Source organism: Salmo trutta, chromosome 26 (assembly GCF_901001165.1).
Source record: "Salmo trutta chromosome 26, fSalTru1.1, whole genome shotgun sequence".
In the NCBI taxonomy this organism is placed as follows: domain Eukaryota; kingdom Metazoa; phylum Chordata; class Actinopteri; order Salmoniformes; family Salmonidae; genus Salmo; species Salmo trutta.
In genome coordinates this window covers 42,351,391-42,371,388 of record NC_042982.1, presented here as the reverse complement: position 1 = coordinate 42,371,388, position 19,998 = coordinate 42,351,391, and the positions used below count along the sequence as shown (strand labels likewise).

At 44.0% G+C, this 19,998-nt stretch overlaps 1 protein-coding gene across 2 annotated transcripts; it reads right to left on the bottom strand.

Moving 5' to 3' along the window:
- Positions 1 to 554: 554 nt before the first annotated feature.
- Positions 555 to 19,782, bottom strand: si:ch211-167j9.5 (fibroblast growth factor receptor homolog 1). 2 transcript variants are annotated; one of them, XM_029716001.1, is made up of 11 exons: positions 19,329 to 19,782; positions 19,080 to 19,172; positions 10,454 to 10,679; positions 9,931 to 10,069; positions 6,976 to 7,122; positions 6,562 to 6,722; positions 6,070 to 6,207; positions 5,744 to 5,855; positions 5,425 to 5,524; positions 3,793 to 3,892; positions 555 to 780 (listed from the first exon to the last, which is right to left on the bottom strand). In XM_029716001.1, the coding sequence occupies exons 1-11, from the start codon at positions 19,367 to 19,369 to the stop codon at positions 697 to 699; spliced, it is 1,341 nt and encodes a 446-aa protein (XP_029571861.1). In that variant the 5' UTR covers positions 19,370 to 19,782; the 3' UTR covers positions 555 to 696. The 2 variants fall into 2 exon arrangements, with proteins under 2 accessions (XP_029571861.1, XP_029571862.1); XM_029716002.1 differs by having other exon boundaries at positions 7,024 to 7,122; positions 19,329 to 19,774.
- Between the last annotated feature and the right edge of the window lie 216 nt (positions 19,783 to 19,998).

Sequence of the window (19,998 nt, the reverse complement as noted above, 5' to 3'; positions counted from 1 at the left end):
TAACAGTATCTCATTTCAAATGATTTAAAATGACCATGAGATAGTAGCTTCACATTGTTGACTTCGTTATCAATTCCAGGTATCGTATGTACAGTCGATCAGTTTAGATACAGCATCATCTGGGGCATTTGGGATGACAGGTAACCTAGTGGTTAGAGGCAGGTGGCCTAGTGGTTAGAGGCAGGTAACCTAGTGGTTAGAGGCAGGTAACCTAGTGGTTAGAGGCAGGTAGCCTAGTGGTTAGAGGCAGGTAGCCTAGTGGTTAGAGGCAGGTAGCCTAGTGGTTAGAGGCAGGGTAGCCTAGTGGTTAGAGGCAGTTAGCCTAGTGGTTAGAGGCAGGTAGCCTAGTGGTTAGAGGAGGCAGGTAGCCTAGTGGTTAGAGGAGGCAGGTAGCCTAGTGGTTAGAGGCAGGTAGCCTAGTGGTTAGAGGCAGGTAGTCTAGTGGTTAGAGGCAGGTAGTCTAGTGGTTAGAGCGTTGGACTAGTGACCGAAAGGTTGCAAGATCGAATCCCCGAGCTGACAAGGTAAAAATCTGTCGTTCTGCCCCTGAACAAGGCAGTTAACCCACTGTTCCTAGGCCGTCATTGTAAATAAGAATTTGTTCTTAACTGACTTGCCTAGTTAAATAGGTGAAAAATCTCAACGCTGAGTTGTCAATGTCTAGATGTACTGTTTGACTGATCAAAACGACTAAGTTCAGAAATGGTTGATGCTTTTTGAGTCGTGGTTGTCCGTCTCTCTCGTTGCCAGAAGTCTTGAGTTCTCCACATCCACATAATCCTACAAAGAGATGTTAATTTCAATAAAAAAAAAGCCCTACGCAAGTCGTCTATGTATCTGGACCATGCTACTGCTGTGGGACCTCTGCTGTGGGGCCTCTGCTGTGGGGGCCTCTCCTGTGGGGGCCTCTCCTGTGGGGGCCTCTCCTGTGGGGGCCTCTCCTGTGGTTCTAAAGTCACAGGACAAGTGTAACCTGCAGGATGCCTACAGGAAGTTTTACTGTCTATAGACAGTCCACATTTTTTTAAATATCAGATGAAGGTAAAGAGGCGAGGAGATGAAGACACTATTCTATTGGGATGCACCACATGATCAGAGAGAGAGAGAGAGAGAGAGAGAGAGAGAGAGAGAGAGAGAGAGAGAGAGAGAGAGAGAGAGAGAGAGAGAGAGAGAGAGAGAGAGAGAGAGAGAGAGAGGTTCAACCATTGAACTAGAACTATAGACCAGTACGTAGCCTAGTGGTTAGAGACAGGTAGCCTAGTGGTTAGAGGCAGGGTAGCCTAGTGGTTAGAGACAGGGTAGCCTAGTGGTTAGAGGCAGGTAGCCTAGTGGTTAGAGGCAGGTAGCCTAGTGGTTAGAGGCAAGTAGCCTAGTGGTTAGAGGCAGGGTAGCCTAGTGGTTAGAGACGGGTAGCCTAGTGGTTAGAGACAGGTAGCCTAGTGGTTAGAGGCAGGTAGAAGGCAGGTGGCCTAGTGGTTAGAGGCAGGTGGCCTAGTGGTTAGAGGCAGGTGGCCTAGTGGTTAGAGGCAGGTAGCCTAGTGGTCAGAGGCAGGGTAGCCTAGTGGTCAGAGGCAGGGTAGCCTAGTGGTTAGAGGCAGGGTAGTCTAGTGGTTAGAGGAAGGTAGCCTAGTGGTTAGAGGCAGGTAGCCTAGTGGTTAGAGGCAGGGTAGCCTAGTGGTTAGAGGCAGGGTAGCCTAGTGGTTAGAGGCAGGTGGCCTAGTGGTTAGAGGCAGGTGGCCTAGTGGTTAGAGGCAGGTGGCCTAGTGGTTAGAGGCAGGTGGCCTAGTGGTTAGAGGCAGGTGGCCTAGTGGTCAGAGGCAGGTGGCCTAGTGGTCAGAGGCAGGTGGCCTAGTGGTCAGAGGCAGGTGGCCTAGTGGTTAGAGGCAGGGTAGCCTAGTGGTTAGAGGCAGGGTAGTCTAGTGGTTAGAGGCAGGTAGCCTAGTGGTTACAGGCAGGTAGCCTAGTGGTTAGAGGCAGGTGGCCTAGTGGTTAGAGGCAGGTGGCCTAGTGGTTAGAGGCAGGTGGCCTAGTGGTTAGAGGCAGGTGGCCTAGTGGTTAGAGGCAGGGTAGCCTAGTGGTTAGAGGCAGGTGGCCTAGTGGTTAGAGGCAGGTAGCCTAGTGGTTAGAGGCAGGTAGCCTAGTGGTTAGAGACAGGTAGCCTAGTGGTTAGAGACAGGTAGCCTAGTGGTTAGAGGCAGGTAGCAGGCAGGTGGCCTAGTGGTTAGAGGCAGGTGGCCTAGTGGTTAGAGGCAGGTGGCCTAGTGGTTAGAGGCAGGTGGCCTAGTAGTTAGAGGCAGGTGGCCTAGTGGTCAGAGGCAGGGTAGCCTAGTGGTCAGAGGCAGGGTAGCCTAGTGGTTAGAGGCAGGTAGCCTAGTGGTTAGAGGCAGGGTAGCCTAGTGGTTAGAGGCAGGGTAGCCTAGTGGTTAGAGGCAGGTAGCCTAGTGGTTAGAGGCAGGTGGCCTAGTGGTTAGAGGCAGGTGGCCTAGTGGTTAGAGGCAGGTAGCCTAGTGGTTAGAGGCAGGTAGCCTAGTGGTTAGAGGCAGGTAGCCTAGTGGTTAGAGGCAGGGTAGCCTAGTGGTTAGAGGCAGGTAGACTAGTGGTTAGAGGCAGGTAGACTAGTGGTTAGAGGCAGGTAGCCTAGCGGTTAGAGGCAGGTAGCCTAGCGGTTAGAGGCAGGTGGCCTAGCGGTTAGAGGCAGGTAGCCTAGCGGTTAGAGGCAGGTAGCCTAGTGGTTAGAGGCAGGTAGCCTAGTGGTTAGAGCGTTGGACTAGTAACTGAAAGGTTGCAAGATCGAATCCCTGAGCTGACAAGGTAAATATCTGTCGTTCTGCCCCTGAACAAGGCAGTTAACCCACTGTTCCCTGGTAGGCCGTCATTATAAATAACAATTTGTTCTTAACTGACTTGCCTAGTTACATTTTTTTTTAAATGTCAATGAAAACAGCAAAGAGCTGCTGTTTTTCTGAGTGACTTGATGTTTAACTTGTTACTCAGTACTGTCAACACTTTGTATTCAGCACTTTGATGAGCCATAAAATGAGTGTTCTTCCTATTTCCACTCAGTGCTACAACAAGCACTGCAGCTGCAATGAACGAGTCGCAAAGTGTACCTATAGGCTTGTCTTGTTGTTTTTAACGGCTTGAGTCTTTTTTTTTTTATATATTGAAGAATATTTCACTTTCTCTGTTCATGAATTTCTGCACGAGGCAAAAATAATCCAGTGCGACTCGAGTTCCGCAACCTTCTAGAAGACGGTGTTTCTTTATTGGTCAGTGTCAGTGGAGGAAAGGGAGAGAGGAGGGATGTTGAGAGACGGACCCTCAGTCTGCTGCTCTCTCCCTCCCTCCGCTGAGACTGACCATCAGACGCAGACACCATCAGCCCAGTAAAATATAAAACTCATGATTCATGTTCACTAAAGCGGCGCCTCACGAGTAATACAACCACTGATCTATTACCGGTGTGATCATAACCTCAAAAATGGTTTCAGAAGAACAACAATGCATTGGCAGGGCAATTCAATCAAAGCCAATATGTGGTGATAATGTGTTGGGCCTACAGCCAACTGCACAGACCTCATTACTACAGTACTGTTTTGAATAGGTTAATAGGTTACATAGGCTGACGGTTTTTTAAATCATGTTTAAAAACTATTTTTTGACGTTGATCTCGACTCAAAAAGTTGGTGACCAATGCTATAGACGAATCCAAAAGCCTATAAGATTCTATTGCTATGGGTTTATAACTGTCATATAACTCCACAGAAGAAGAAGAAGAGGAAGGTGGCTTACTGAATCATTCTCCATGATGTCCTCCAGGATTCTCACTATGTCTGAGAAGGACGGCCTGGAAGTGTAGGGTTCCATCCAGCAGTCTCGCATTATCTGCAGTCTGAGAGGGAGAGAGGGAGAGAGAGAGAGAGAGAGGCGAGAGAGAGAGAGGGGGGGGGGGAGAGAGAGAGAGAGGGAGAGAGGGAGAGAGGGAGAGAGAGAGAGAGAGAGGGAGAGAGGGAGAGAGAGAGGGAGAGAGGGAGAGAGGGAGAGAGGGAGAGAGCGGGGGGGGGGGAGGGAGAGAGCGGGGGAGAGAGAGGGGGGAGAGGGAGAGAGAGGGAGAGAGGGAGAGAGCGGGAGGGAACGAGAGTTAGAATGCATCCCAAATTACACCCTCTTCACTATATAGTGCACCCCTATGGGTCCTGGTCAAATGTAGTGCACTATATAGTGAATAGGGAGCCATTTCTGACGAAGCCCTAGAATACTTTCAACGTATCGGCTTCATCTAGTATTCCACAGAGGGGCTGTGCACGCCTGGGTTGTGTTCAGGCTTTTAAATAACGAGGTCCTACCTAAACCTGTACAATAAGGGTTAGGGTTACATAAAGAGATCCTACCTAAACCTGTACAATAAGGGTTAGGGTTACATAAAGAGGTCCTACCTAAACCTGTACAATAAGGGTTAGGGTTACATAGAGGTCCTACCTAAACCTGTACAATAAGGGTTAGGGTTACATAAACAGGTCCTACCTAAACCTGTACAATAAGGGTTAGGGTTACATAGAGGTCCTACCTAAACCTGTACAATAAGGGTTAGGGTTAAATAAAGAGGTCCTACCTAAACCTGTACAATAAGGGTTAGGGTTACATAAAGAGGTCCTACCTAAACCTGTACAATAAGGGTTAGGGTTACATAGAGGTCCTACCTAAACCTGTACAATAAGGGTTAGGGTTAAATAAAGAGGTCCTACCTAAACCTGTACAATAAGGGTTAGGGTTACATAAAGAGGTCCTACCTAAACCTGTACAATAAGGGTTAGGGTTACATAAAGAGGTCCTACCTAAACCTGTACAATAAGGGTTAGGGTTACATAAAGAGGTCCTACCTAAACCTGTACAATAAGGGTTAGGGTTACATAAAGAGGTCCTACCTAAACCTGTACAATAAGGGTTAGGGTTACATAAAGAGGTCCTACCTAAACCTGTACAATAAGGGTTAGGGTTACATAAAGAGGTCCTACCTAAACCTGTACAATAAGGGTTAGGGTTACATAAAGAGGTCCTACCTAAACCTGTACAATAAGGGTTAGGGTTACATAAAGAGGTCCTACCTAAACCTGTACAATAAGGGTTAGGGTTACATAAAGAGGTCCTACCTAAACTTATACAATAAGAACACAGATTTTTGTTTTGTGCCCTACTGAACATGACCCTGTCGCTGCTGTAACCACAACACTATCAAATATTTTTACTTATTTAATTTAACTAGGCAAGTGTCAGTTAAGAACAAATTCTTATTTACAATGACGGCCTACACCGGCCAAACCCGGGCGACTCTGGGCCAATTATGCGCCTCCCTATGGGACTCCCGATCACGGCCGGTTGTGATGCAGCCTGTGATACAATATCAGTGACGTCACGGTCACTCACATCTCTGGTCTGCAGCCCTCGGGGTCTTTGTTCTTGTGACCGGCACAGATGTGATAGACGACGGCCTCTGGTGTCTCCAGGTCATGGTATGGTAAGGTACCTGTGAACCGCAAGTACCCACTGTGTTATGTCCAAGGTGTTAGATTTTACATTGAATTTAGAATTTGTTCTAATTTACTTATCTGGGTAAATAAAAAGATTAGATAAATACAAATATCAGGCCTGTCATCCTTATGGACAACTAGGCAGCCAACTATACAGGCTTGTAAATTATGTTAAGACATTTTTTGTTTCCATTGTTTATGAACACGAAACTCACCAAACGTCTGTATCTCCCACAACACGATGCCAAATGCCCACACGTCCCCCTTGAAGCTGTAATAGTTGATTCTGAAGTACTCAGGGGGGTACCAGCGTAGAGGCACACGTTCCTATACACATAACCACACATCGGAAACAGTTACCCTTTAAAACTCACACTGAGACCATTATCACGTTAAGGCCAGTTTCCTAGGACAGATTAGGTCTACTCCTGTCCTAAAAAGCATTGTCAATCTTCCTGTGACTGGTCTACCCCCCCATGAATTTGCTACTGAACCCTGTGTGTGTGGTGTGTGTGTGTGTGTGTGTGTGTGTGTTGCTGACCCGTGGGTTTTTCCTGCGACTGCTGCGGCGGCTCTTCATGCGGGTCAGGTCTCTGGCCAGACCAAACTCTGACACCTTTACCTCCCAGGGAAACCTGCTTACCATGATGTTCCTGAGGGCCAGGTCACAGTGCACCACCTGAAACACAACACAGATCCCAGAACAGTTACTGTCACCTGAACGGTATGTAACACCGTCTGTAAGGACAGATCCCAGAACAGTTACTGTCACCTGAACGGTATGTAACACTGTCTGTAAGGACAGATCCCAGAACAGTTACTGTTTTCTGACTGTACTGTGTGTATCATGATGTTCTGTAGCTGTGTGTAAGGGTTAAATGTCTGTAAGAACTGGTCATAGGTCACAGTGCACCATCTGGAACACAGACCCCAGAACAGTTTCTGATTGACTGACTGGTCCAAGAGCAGTTAATGCCATTGGCAGTTTGGTGTCATAAGGAATGAGTGGGATGAGAAGGAGGAAACTGGCTACCATTTTGGATCGGAGGTGTTCCATGGCCAGTGCGATGTGATAGGATGCGATGGTGAGCAAGCTCTGTAGCTCAGGGTCAGAGGTCAGTTTGTCTCTGTGTGTCTGAAGGAAGCTCCGCAGGGTTCCGTTGCTCACAAACTCCATGATCAACACATAGGGTTCTGGGAGGACACACACACACACACACACACACACACACACACACACACACACACACACACACACACACTAGAATTCAGCTTGCAGTAGTTGTAGGTAATATATTATAGATAAGGCGCCACTCTTTTTCTACTCTATATGGAGACAGACAATGTAAATAATGCAGTCACCCAGAGTGGTCAAATATAGCACACTATAAAAGTAGAGTGTCGTTTGGGACGCAGCCCTGAAGTTCAGCTCGTTTTCCCTCCTTACCCTCAGTGGTGTTCCAGTCCAGCAGCTGGAGGTGCTGTCTGTTCTTACCCTCAGTGGTGTTCCAGTCCAGCAGCTGGAGAACGTTCTTGTGGTGCACCAGCTTCCTCATAATGGATACCTCCATCTCCATTCGCTTAGGGGTCACACCTACAGGACAAAATGGATGCTATTAGTGAAAACCAGATTGAACTCGCATATTTATTTAATTGAACCTTTATTTAACCAGGAAGGGCTCATTGAGATTTAAATATCTTTTTCAAGAGCGTCCTGGCCAAGATAGGCAGCACCAATTCATTACCCATTTACAGACAACATGAAAAACTACAGGTAATCTAGTAAAAAATATAGAATTTACAGGAGTATAACAAAATCATAAAACAGCAAATTAAAACATTGTCAGGTCAGGGAATCAGCCTCAAAATCCTTCATCAATGATTTAAAAACACCAAATCGGGACAAGTTCTTCCACTTTGAGACGAGACACAACAATAAATGATAGTATCATCAGCATAAAAGTGAAGTTACGCATTTAGCAAATTTTTGTCAAAATTATTTATATAAATAGAATAAGAGGGGACCAAGTACAGTGCCCTGGGGCACACCATTAAAGACAGACAATTTAACAGACATGTGCCCATCAAATTGAGTGCACTGAGTTCTATCAGACAGATAGTTAGCAAACCATGCAACTGCATGCTCCGAAAGACCTACGCTCGACAATGCCTCAGTACAGCATGATCAACTGTATCAAAAGTGAGACACAGTGCTATTTTTGTCAAAGGCTTCAGTGATATCATTTAAAACCTTCATGGCTGCTGTAATTGTGCTATGCTTATTCCTGAAGCCTGATTGGTACATTGATGAAATAGAGTTAGTATATAAAAACTATTTTAGCTGTTCACTCACAAGGGTTTCAAATATTTCCTCCAGTGGTGACAGCGTTGAGATTGGCCTATAATTATTTAAAAGAGTTGGATCTCCCCCTTTTAAAACTGGTAGGACAAATGCTGATTTACAGATCTTTGGAATTTCATTACATTCCAGGGTTAAATTGAACAGATATGGTTCAGCTGTCACGGTTGTCATAAGGAGGAGCGGACGAACCAAAGTGCAGCGTGTGTGTCGGTCCACATTTTATTTACACTGTGAAACTATGCAATACATAAATAAACTGAATGACAAAAACAACAAACCGTGACGCAGAGGTGAAACATACACTGACTCAAAGATAATCTCCCATAAACCCAGGTGGGAAAAACCCTACTTAAGTATGATCTCCAATTAGAGACAACGAGGACCAGCTGCCTCTAATTGGAGATCATCCCAAACAAAACCCCAACATAGAAATACAAATCTAGACCCTGACAACATAGAAATAGAAAACATAGAAAAACACCCCCTTTCACGCCCTGACCTACTTTTCCATAGAAAATAATATCTTTCTATGGTCAGGACGTGACATCAGCGATTGAATCAGCTGCCAGTTTTAATAAAAATTCAGGGATCAAGAAGATCTTCCAGGCTTTCTCTGATCTAAGGAGTTCAGGGCTTTATGTACGTCCTGCACTGAGAATGGCAGAAAGCTAAAAGTTTGACCAGCTCTCACTGGTTCATCCACACAGAGTTGTACAGAGACAGAGGACACTGAATAAAACAGTCTACCAGATGATACAAAGTGCTCATTGAAACAATTCAGCGTTTCAGTTTTGTCATATACAGCAAGAGTCCTTCAATAGACATGACAGTAATTCATTAACATCACTGTTTCCAGACATAGACTTAATAGCCTTCCACAACTTTCTAGGATCATTCAGGTTATCAGTGGTAACAGACATAAAATATTCAGACTTGGCCTTCCTGAGAAGAAAATAACACTTGTATCGTAGCTGCCTTAAAAGAAGCCAATCAGCATCAGAACATGATTTCCTTGCTTTAGCCCAGGCTAGATTACGTTCATGAATAATACAAGACAGCTCAGAAGAAAAGCATGGATTATCCCTCCCTTTAACTCTGAACCTGTGGAATGGGGCATTAACTCTGAACCTGTGGAATGGGGCATTAACTCTGAACCTGTGGAATGGGGCATTAACTCTGAACCTGTGGAATGGGGCATTAACTCTGAACCTGTGGAATGGGGCATTAACTCTGAACCTGTGGAATGGGGCATTAACTCTGAACCTGTGGAATGGGGCATTAACTCTGAACCTGTGGAATGGGGCATTAACTCTGAACCTGTGGAATGGGGCATTAACTCTGAACCTGTGGAATGGGGCATTAACTCTGAACCTGTGGAATGGGGCTTTAACTCTGAACCTGTGGAATGGGGCATTAACTCTGAACCTGTGGAATGGGGCTTTAACTCTGAACCTGTGGAATGGGGCTTTAACTCTGAACCTGTGGAATGGGGCATTAACTCTGAACCTGTGGAATGGGGCATTAACTCTGAACCTGTGGAATGGGGCTTTAACTCTGAACCTGTGGAATAGGGAATGTTTGTTTACTATTTGGGGAAAAAAACATAATGAAAGAATTTTCAGGCAGTTTCCACATCAGGAATATTACTTCCGGCGCCGACAGAGATGGCCGCCTCGCTTTGCGTTCCTAAGGTCAGCGTAGAGCCTTGGCTCTTTGTGTACATCTCAAATAACACGCTATTCCTTATACAGACCCTGACCCTACTCTCCGAGGGTGACTCTAGAAGAGTTGGGACATGCAAAAAAAACACATTTCCAATTTACACACGCTTATTAATACACACTTGTACATGTGTGAAATAGGACTAATAATAAGCCTAGCCTAGCCTAACCTAGCCTAGCCTAACCTAGCTTAGCCTAGCCTTGCCTAGCCTAACCTAGCCTAGCCTAGCCATGCCTAACCTAGCCTAACCTAGCCTAACCTAGCCTAGCCTAACCTAGCCTAACCTAGCCTAGCCTAGCCTAGCCTAGCCTACTGTACCCTCTTTGGTGATCTTGCAGGTGAACATGCCATGTCCCTTGCAGGTTCCCCGTATCATCCTGGCCTTGTAGAAGACTCCCTCCTTCCCTGCCTTGATGAGCTGCAGCAGACTGAGGTCTGACTTGGTGAAGCGGGGACCCTGGGGATAATCACATCAATGTGGTTGTTATACTGTTAATAGACTTACTCAACTTTGTATACTTTTTAAACTGTATACAACAGTGGAGGCTGGTGGAGGAAGCTATAGGAGGATGGGTTAATTGTAATGGCTGGAATGGAATTAATGGAACTGAGTAAAATGTGGATTCCATGTGTTTGATAGCATTCCATTTCTTCCATTCCAGCCATTACAATGAGCCCGTCCTCCTATAGCTCCTCCCACCAGCCTCCTCTGATATAAAATATGGTTATTACCTACTGTACATCATCAATACACACTGTCTGTAGATCCTGTCTGTGTGTGTGTGCCTGTGTGTGTGTATAGTCCTATGCGCATGTGTGTGTGTAGCAAATGTATGCATACCTGTTGTGGTGGCCTCCAAAGCAGTCTGTTAGTGACAGACCTGTTCTTGTTTCTCTGTAGTGATGTCTGCTCCTCAGGGTCCTCTTTCCCCAGCTTCTCAGTCAAGGTGACGGGGTGCGGGCTGAGGGAAGCAGGAGAGAGGACCGGGGAGTCTGGAGTGGAAAGTACATTTCCCAGAGGCCTTCCTCCTCGCAGGTCCCGAATGGTCCTCTCCAGGGAACGATACCTGAACAGCCAGAAGGGAGTATGTTCCGTGTATAGATGGTCCATATGGGAATGGCTGACAGACAATATACTATGTAGTACAGTGTATTCAGAAAGTATTCAGACCCCTTGACTTTTTCCACATTTTGTCACGTTACAGCGTTATTCTAAAATTGATTAAATCGTTTTTTCCCCCCATCAATCAATCTACACACAATACCCCATAACGACAAAGCAAAATGTTTGGGGGTTTTTGCCTTTTTTTTTTTTAAGTGCATGAAATCCATTTCCATAAATATTCAGACCCTTTACTCAGTACTTTGTTGAAGCACCTGTGACAGCGATTACAGCCTTGTGTGACGATCGTCAAAATGAGTAGACCAAGGTGCAGCGTGGAAAGTGCTCATATTTATTGTAACTCAGAACACTCAAACAAAATAACAAACAAAGAAAAAACTAACGTCACATTCTGCAGGTTTACTGAGCTGACAAAAACATCATCCCACACTGAAGGAGGGAAAAATGGCTGCCTAAGTCTGATTCCCAATCAGTGACAACGATAGACAGCTGCTTCTGATTAGAAACCATACTAGGCCAATAAAAGAAAAAAAACAACAACATAGAAATATGACACATAGAATGCCCACCCCATGTCACACCCTGACCTAACCAAACAGAGAAAAACATCTCTCTCAGGTCAGGGCATGACACCTTGAGTCTTCTTGGGTATGATGGTACAAGCTTGGCACACCTGTATTTGGAGAGTTTCTCCCATTCTTCTCTGCAGATCCTCTAAAGTTCTGTCAGGTTAGATGGGGAGCGTCGCTGCACAGCTATTTTCAGATCTCTCCAGAGATGTTCAATCAGGTTCAAGTTCGTGCTCTGGCTGGGCCACTCAAGGACATTCAGAGACTTGTCCCGAAGCCACTCCTGCGTTGTCTTGGCTGTGTGCTTAGGGTCATTGTCCTGTTGGAAGATGAACCTTCGCCCCAGTCTGAGGTCCTGAGTGCTCTGGAGCAGGTTTTCATCAAGGATCTCTCTATACTTTGCTCTGTTCATCTTTCCCTCAATCCTGACTAGTCTCCCTGTCCCTGCTGCTGAAAAACATCCCTACAGCATGATGCTGCCACCACCATGCTTCACCGTAGGGATGGTGCCAGATTTCCTCCAGCCGTGACACTTGGCATTCTGGCCAAAGTGTTCAATCTTGGTTTCATCAGACTAGATAATCTTGTTTCTCATGGTCTGAGAGTCTTTAGGTAACTTTAGCAAACTCCAAGCGGGCTGTCATGTGCCTTTTACTGAGGAGTGGCTTCCGTTTGGCCACTCTACCATAAAGGCCTGATTGGTGGAGTGAACATCAGGTTCTTGGTCATCTCCCTGACCAAGGCCCTTCTCCCCCAATTGCTCAGTTTGGCCGGGCGGCCAGCTCTAGGAAGAGTCTTTGTTGTTCCAAACTTCTTACATTTAAGAATGATGAAGGTCACTGTGTTCTTGGACCTTCAATGCGGCAGAAATATTTTGGTACTCTTCCCCAGATCTGTGCCACAATCCTGTCTCCGACCTCTATGGACAATTCCTTCGACTTCATGTCTTGGTTTTTGCTCTGATATGCACTGTCAACTGTTGAACCTTATATACACAGGTGTGTGTCTTTCCAAATCATGTCCAATCAATTGAATTTACCACAGGTGGACTCCATCTCAAGGATGATCAATGGAAACAAGATGCCCCTGAGCTCAATTTTGAGTCTCATAGCAAATGGTCTGAATACTTATGTAAATAAGTCATTTTTAATACATTTACAAAAATGTTTTTACTCTGTCATGCACAGTTCTTAACTGGGCACACAAGGTGAAAGGTTAAGGTTCATAAGGTTCTGATCGTAGCCATTTCTGATCTTGTTGGAGGTTCTGAGTTTTGGTTTTAGCCATTATGTCCGTTGACCATTTGTCTTTGTAGCTTAGTTTTAACCTGTGTTTTATCATGTTAACATTGCATTGTAACTTGTTTCTAAATATATGTGTGGTAGATCTGCTTCCTTAAATACAGCATTGAGTTCCTTTGTCAAGGGTGGAAGGAGAACATTTTCATCTGTGTACAATAATATCCCCAAAGTCATGTCATGTCATCTAATTGAACTCCTAGGTTAGAACACTTGATTTGCTGGTGCCAAGTCATTTACAAAAAGGACAAAAAGTTGGGAAGAGCATGTTGCCTTATTTGACTCCAACCAGAGTGGGAAAACATTCAGTCTTCAACTCATTTTCCTGCCCACAGGAGACTGGAGCGTTCTCTCAACCAGCTTCACCTGGAATGCTTTTCCAACAGTCTTGAAGGAGTTCCCACATATGCTGAGCACTTGTTGGCTGCTTTTCCTTCACTCTGCGGTCCAACTCATCCCAAACCATCTCAGTTGGGTTGAGGTCAGGTGATTGTGAAGGCCAGGTCATCTGGTGCAGCACTCCATCACTCTCCTTATTGGACAAATAGCCCTTACACAATCTAAAGGTGTTTTGGGTCATTATTGAAAAACAAATGATAGTCCCACTAAGCGCTAACCAGATGGGATGGCGTATCGCTGCAGAATGCTATGGTAGCCATGGTGGTTAAGTGTGCCTTGAATTCTAAATAAATCACTGACAGTGTCACAAGCAAGGGACCTTCAAACCTCCTCCTCCATGCTTCACGGTGGGAACCACACATGTGGAGATCATCAGTTCACCTACTCTGTGTCTCACAAAGACACGGCGGTTGGAACCAAAAATCTCAAATTTGGACTCATCAGACCAAAGGACAGATTTCCACCGATCTAATGTCCATTGCTCATGTTTCTTGGTCCAAGCAAGTCTCTTCTTATTATTGGTGTCCTGGATCTTTTAAACAAACACAAATAGTTCTACAAGCAGTTGTTACAACAACAAGAAAATAGCTTCAAGTGTTTTGTTCAAATACTGGTGGAGTCAACTAATAAAAGAATGGACGACCTGACCAGAGAGGTCCAGGACCTGAAGAACAGTTTGCAGTTCTCCCAGGGTCAGCTATATTAGTTTAAAACAGGATAACTGGAAGATGATAGCAATCTTTAAGTCATTGAGAGGGGCCATCAGTTGTGTGTGTGAATCCATGATCACAATGACGGATAAATTTGATTATCTCTAGGGACAATCAAGGTGGAATAACATGGTTGGGGACGGAATTGCAGAATCTCCACATGAGACCTGGACGGAGTCTGAGGACAAAGTGAGGGAAATTATCTCTGAGAAATTGAAGATGGACCACAGGAAGATTGAGGTGGAGCTAGCCCACAGGACGGTAAAACCCACTACCGGCCCAGGTGAGAGGCCCAGGTCGATAGCGGTCAAGTTCCTGAGGTTCAAGGACAAGGTAATGTAGCTGTTCTGGAAAGGGCCAAGAACTTGAGAGGCCTTATATCTTCCTTAATGAGGACTATCCTGAAGCTGTGCGTCAGAAGAGGAACGATATTATCCCAGCCACGAAAGCTGCCAGAACGCATGTGGACATTGCTTACATCCGCTATGACAGGCTCATTGTCCGCCCTCCTTCCCAGAAGCCTGGAATGGCTGAGAGTTCCAAGCCTATGGGTTCGTAGCTTCAACCCCGCAGCACAGACACACACCAATTGATTAATGGACTGCTGAATGTATTTTTTTTATCGTGCTTTGTTTGCTCTTTTCAGTATTATGTCTTCCTCTGATAAGCTACCCTGGAAAGGGCTGAAAATAGCCCATATTAATATATGTAGCCTTAGAAATAAGGTTCATGAAATCAATAACTTGCTAACATCAGATAACAATTATACAGTGCACTAGGAAAGTATTCAGACCCCTTGAATTTTGACATTTTGTTACATTACAGCCTTATTCTAAAATTGTTTGTTTTTAAAAAATACTCAGCAAACTACACACAATATTAAAAATTTAAAACAGAAATACCTTATTTACATAAGTATTCAGACCCTTTGCTATGAGATGCGAAATTGAGCTCAGGTACATCCTGTTTTCATTGATCATCCTTGAGATGTTTCTACAACTTCAAATGATTGGACATGATTTGGAAAGGCACACACACCTGTCTATATAAGGTCCCACAGTTGAGAGTTTATGTCAGAGCGAAAACCAAACCATGAGCTCGAAGGAATTGTCCGTAGAGCTCCGAGACAGGATTGTGTTCGAGACACAGATCTGGGGAAGGGTACCAAAACATATCTGCAGCATTGTAGGTCCTCAAGCGGCCTCCATCATTCTTAAATGGAAGAAGTTTGAAACCACCAAGACTCTGCTCTACCCAAAATTACAACCAACTAATTGCAGCATTACCACAAAAATGGAAGAGGCAAGTGGAAGGGGGAAAAAGTAAGGAACTTGTCTGTCAGCCCTGCATTAAAGAAAATAAATGGTTAAAGAAAATTGTGATGAGTAAAAACATAGCAATTAAGGACCAAAAATTTGACAGCTGTGCCATATAAATTGCAAAATAGTTGGAAAGAGTTTTGACACGCAAAACAACGTCGGATTCAAAACTTCAAATTTCTCAATTTAAATTATTATACAAACGTCTTGCAATCAATAGAATGTTATATATGGGGGATCCAATCTTCCCAGCTCTGCAGATTCTGCTGTGAGGAGGCAGAGTCATTAGATCATTTATTTTGGTATTGTCTATATGTAGCTCGTTTTTGGTCACAGGTCCAGGAATGGCTGAAGAATTGCAACATTTACCTAGAACTAACGCTGCAGATAGCAATACTGGGTGATTTGAAAAATCATAGTCAGTCAATCAATAATATAATAATTATTTTAGAATTTAAAAAAAATCTTTAATTTACAATCTGTAGAAACTATGAGAATAGAAATGTTCAGTATGTTTGTGAAACATCACAGCACCGTTCAAATAGAAATCCAAAATGGACGGTGTTAAGAGATAGATGGGAGGGGTTGAATGGAGCTGAAGGGTGGGACTAATTACAAGATAACCAATGTACAATATACGGGGTCTGTAAAATGTATATAGGTTCAGAAGCTTTGTGAAATAGCACAGTTACAAATAGAAATCAAACTGGATGGACATCAGAAATAGAGGAAGGACTAAAAACAAACAAAATGTAACTATTGTAAAATAGATTGTCTGTAAAATATGCATAAACTGAAGGTAGAAGCCTAAGTGTTAATGTATGTATGTATGTATGTATGTATGTATGTATGTATGTATGTATGTATGTATGTATGTATGTATGTATGTATGTATGTATGTATGTATATTTACCCCAAAAATATATGGGGGATTGGAAATATATGGGGGATTGGAAATGCAGACAATTACATTGATGGAAGCAACAATCTTTCCGCAATATTAAAGCTGATCCACCCCTTTAAATAAAGACTCTTCCTAGAGCTGTCTGCCCGGCCAAACTGAGGGCCTTGGTCAGGGAGGTGACCTAGAACCCAATGATCACTCAGACAGAGCTGTGGAGTTCCCATGTGAAGATGGCAGAAACTTCCAGAAGGACAATCATCTCTGCAGCACTCCACCAATCAGGCCTTTATGGTAGAGTGTCCAGACACAAGCCACTCCTGCGTAAAAGGCACATGACAGCCCGCTTGGAGTTTGCCAAAAGGCACCTAAAGGACTCTCAGACCATGAGAAACAAGATTCTCTAGTCTGATGAAACCAAGATTGAACTCTTTGGCCTGAATGCCAAGCGTCACGTCTGGAGGAAACCTGGCACCATCCCTATGGTGAAGCATGGTGGTTGCAGCATCATGCTGTGGGGATGTTTTTCAGTGGCAGGGACAGGGAGACTAGTCAGGATCAAGGCAAAGATGATCGGAGCAAAGTACAGAGAGATCCTTGATGGAAACCTGCTCCAGAGCAGTCAGGACCTGAGACTAGGATGACGGTTCACCTTCCAACAGGACAAAGACCCTAAGCACCCAGCCAAGACAATGCAGGAATGGCTTCGGGACAAGTCTCCGAATGTCCCTGAATGGCCCAACCAGAGCCCGGACTTAAACCCGATTGAACATCTCTGGAGAGACCTAAAATAGCTGCGCAGCAACCTGACATAGTTTGAGAGGATCTGCAGAGAAGAATGGGAGAAACTCCCCAAATACAGGTGTGCCAAGCTTATAGCGTCATACCCAAGAAGACTCAAGGCTGTAATCGCTACCAAAGGTGCTTCAACAAAATACTGAGTAAATCTGATATTTCAGTTTTTATTTGTAATAAATTAGCAAAAATCTCTAAAAACATGTTTTTTAAAAATGTCATTAGGGGTATTGTGTGTAGATTGATGAGGAGGAAAAACGATGAATCAACTTTACAATAAGACTAATGTAACAAAATGTGGAAAAAGTCAAGGGGTTTGAATACTTTCCGAAGACTTTCTGAGACTCAGATAATTCATTTGATGATACAGCAGTAGAAATACAAGGATATAACATCTATAGAAGAGACACAAATGCTTATGGGGAAAGTGTTGCTGTATATATATGTATATATTCAGAGCCATATCCCTGTAATACTTAGAGAAGATCTAATGTCAAGATTTATTGAAGTATTGTTGTTGCAGTTTCACTTGGCACATCTAAAGCCTTTTCTGTCATATCTTTAATCTGAACCTTTCTCCTCAGGCCTGGCGGGAAGCCAAAGTACTTCCGCTACCCAAGAGAGGTATATCAGCCTTTACTGGTTCTAACAGCAGACCTATCAGCCTGCTGCCAGCTCTTAGCAAACTGTTGGGGGAAAAAAATGGTGTTTGACCAAATACAATGCTATTTCTCTGTAAACAAATGAACAACAGATGTTCAGCATGCTTATAGAGAAGGGCACTCAACATATACATTTACATTTTAGTCATTTAGCAGACGCTCTTATCCAGAGCGACTTACAGTAGTGAATGCATACATTTCATATATTTCATTTCATGCATTTTTGTTTTTGTACTGGCCCCCCGTGGGAATCAAACCCACAACCCTGGCGTTGCACACACCATGCTGGCGTTGCAAACACCATGCTCTACTGCACTGACACAAATGACTGGTGATTGGTTGAAAGAAATTGATAATAAGAAGATTGTGGGGAGCTGTACTGTTAGATTTCAGTACAGCCTTCGATATTATTGACCCCAACCTGTTGTTTCAGATCCCAGAGTATAACTGCACCTGTTGTTTCAGATCCCAGAGTATAACTACACCTGTTGTTTCAGATCCCAGAGTATAACTACACCTGTTGTTTCAGATCCCAGAGTATAACTGCACCTGTTGTTTCAGATCCCAGAGTATAACTACACCTGTTGTTTCAGATCCCAGAGTATAACTACACCTGTTGTTTCAGATCCCAGAGTATAACTGAACCTGTTGTTTCAGATCCCAGAGTATAACTGCACCTGTTGTTTCAGATCCCAGAGTATAACTGAACCCGTTTCAGATCCCAGAGTATAACTGGCTCCCTGTGGCTTGGGTGGTAGAGCATGGTGTTTGCAATGCCAGGGTTGTTGGTTCGATTCCCACGGGGGGCCAGTACGAAAAAAAAATAAAAAAATGCATGAAATGAAATGTATGCATTCACTACTGTAAGTCGCTCTGGATAAAAGCGTCTGCTAAATGACTCAAATGTAAAAAAATAACTGAACCTGTTGTTTAAGATCCCAGAGTATAACTGAACTCGTTTAAGATCCCAGAGTATAACTATAGACTGCTAATAAGGCTGACCTGTAATTTAATGGAACGCTAGAATGATTGATCTGTACCAAGTTGAAGGGATGGTACCATTTTCAAAACACATTTGAAAAAGGACATATTAGAGTCTGCAGTAACCTAGGAGATTTTCAGACTGTTTTTGGAAGCTCCTCTATTCCTGTTGCTTTTCTTCTTGTTATTGCTTTTTCAAAAGCCTCCCCAACTTCCTCCATAGTAAAGGTTTCAGTCAGGAAGGAGTTTGAGGTTTATCCAGCCCTATTTCATCTCAATTTCCAACCGATTCTTTAAGTTATAAGTTTAATTTAAGTCATCATCAAACACAAGATGGTATATTATTGCCTGAAAATAGGTTAGCAAAACTATTCTTCCAGTTATCCATTACACAATTACTCTGATGATCAAGTTCACCATTTTCCAGTATGATTTCAATTTTTTTGTAACTCTTTTTTGGACCCGCTTATTAATTTAATTCCAAAATTGCTGAAGGTTGTTAATTTGCAGTTGTTGGGAGACGCAGTGCTTGGCCCCTTCTGAATCTCCTCTTTTACAGTATCTATAGTCTAAGTCTACACAGCTTTCTTTTGCTCAGCGTCCCTACAGTACTAGCTGACACAGGCTCACGTAACTTCAAACCGCGATGTTTAATCGAAAAGTAGAATACAGACCATTTCTCACAAACCCATTGAGGTGAGCCGTCTTACTTTTTCAGAAACAGAGTCCCCAGCACTATGGAAACCAGGATGGTGAGCAGACACACCCCGATGAGGAGGTAATGAGGTAGGTCCAACTTCATGCTGGAAGTGCCAGACGAGACTTTAGGTACACACAAGCACACAAGATAGGTCCCCACTATGTACAGCAATGTACTTAACTTTCAGACATATAATTATTCACATAAGATTACATCGAGGTATAGGCTTAAATTGCATTTCCATTCCAGGTGAACTCACTTGGAGAATTGGGTGGTTGAATTGTTCATGGAGGCCGTCATGTCATCCAGTCACTCATCCTTGTTCATGCAGACAGCATGTCAGTGAGGATTCAGAAGTCCTTGTAAAAAAACAGAGACTTTCACCTACCTACTTGTCTAACCCTACCTGTCCTCTCAAAAAGGGCCCCTGGTGAGTATACATCTGTTTCATAACACACTGCACTAACTTTTTAAAACGGGCACTGCTCAACAACAGACCTGGACGTCCTCTAGACGTAACTCACAGAATGATTCTCTGTAGGTAACAGTGATAGCCTACTATCTGCTTTTCTCTGAGACCCCTTGAAGAGAAGACACCCGTTGAGAGGAAATAGAATACATCATATCCTGTGTTATTGGAGTCAGAAGGAGGGGTTTTTGTTTGCTCGAGAAGCACACTGCACGGAGAGGGGAAACGCACAGTAGCATTCCGTGGTTTTCAAAAACCCCTGACGCCGAGACCGAGCCGTCTGACTGACAGAGACACTTACAGCATCTATACAACGAACACCCAGTTCCTCCACGAAATGTTGGAGGAACTATCCGTATCGTATGACCTTTTTTTTCAGATCAATTATGGGCAGTGAAGGATATAATGAATGCGAATGATATGATCTATATGGAGGAGTACGAAGCAGACAGCCAAATAG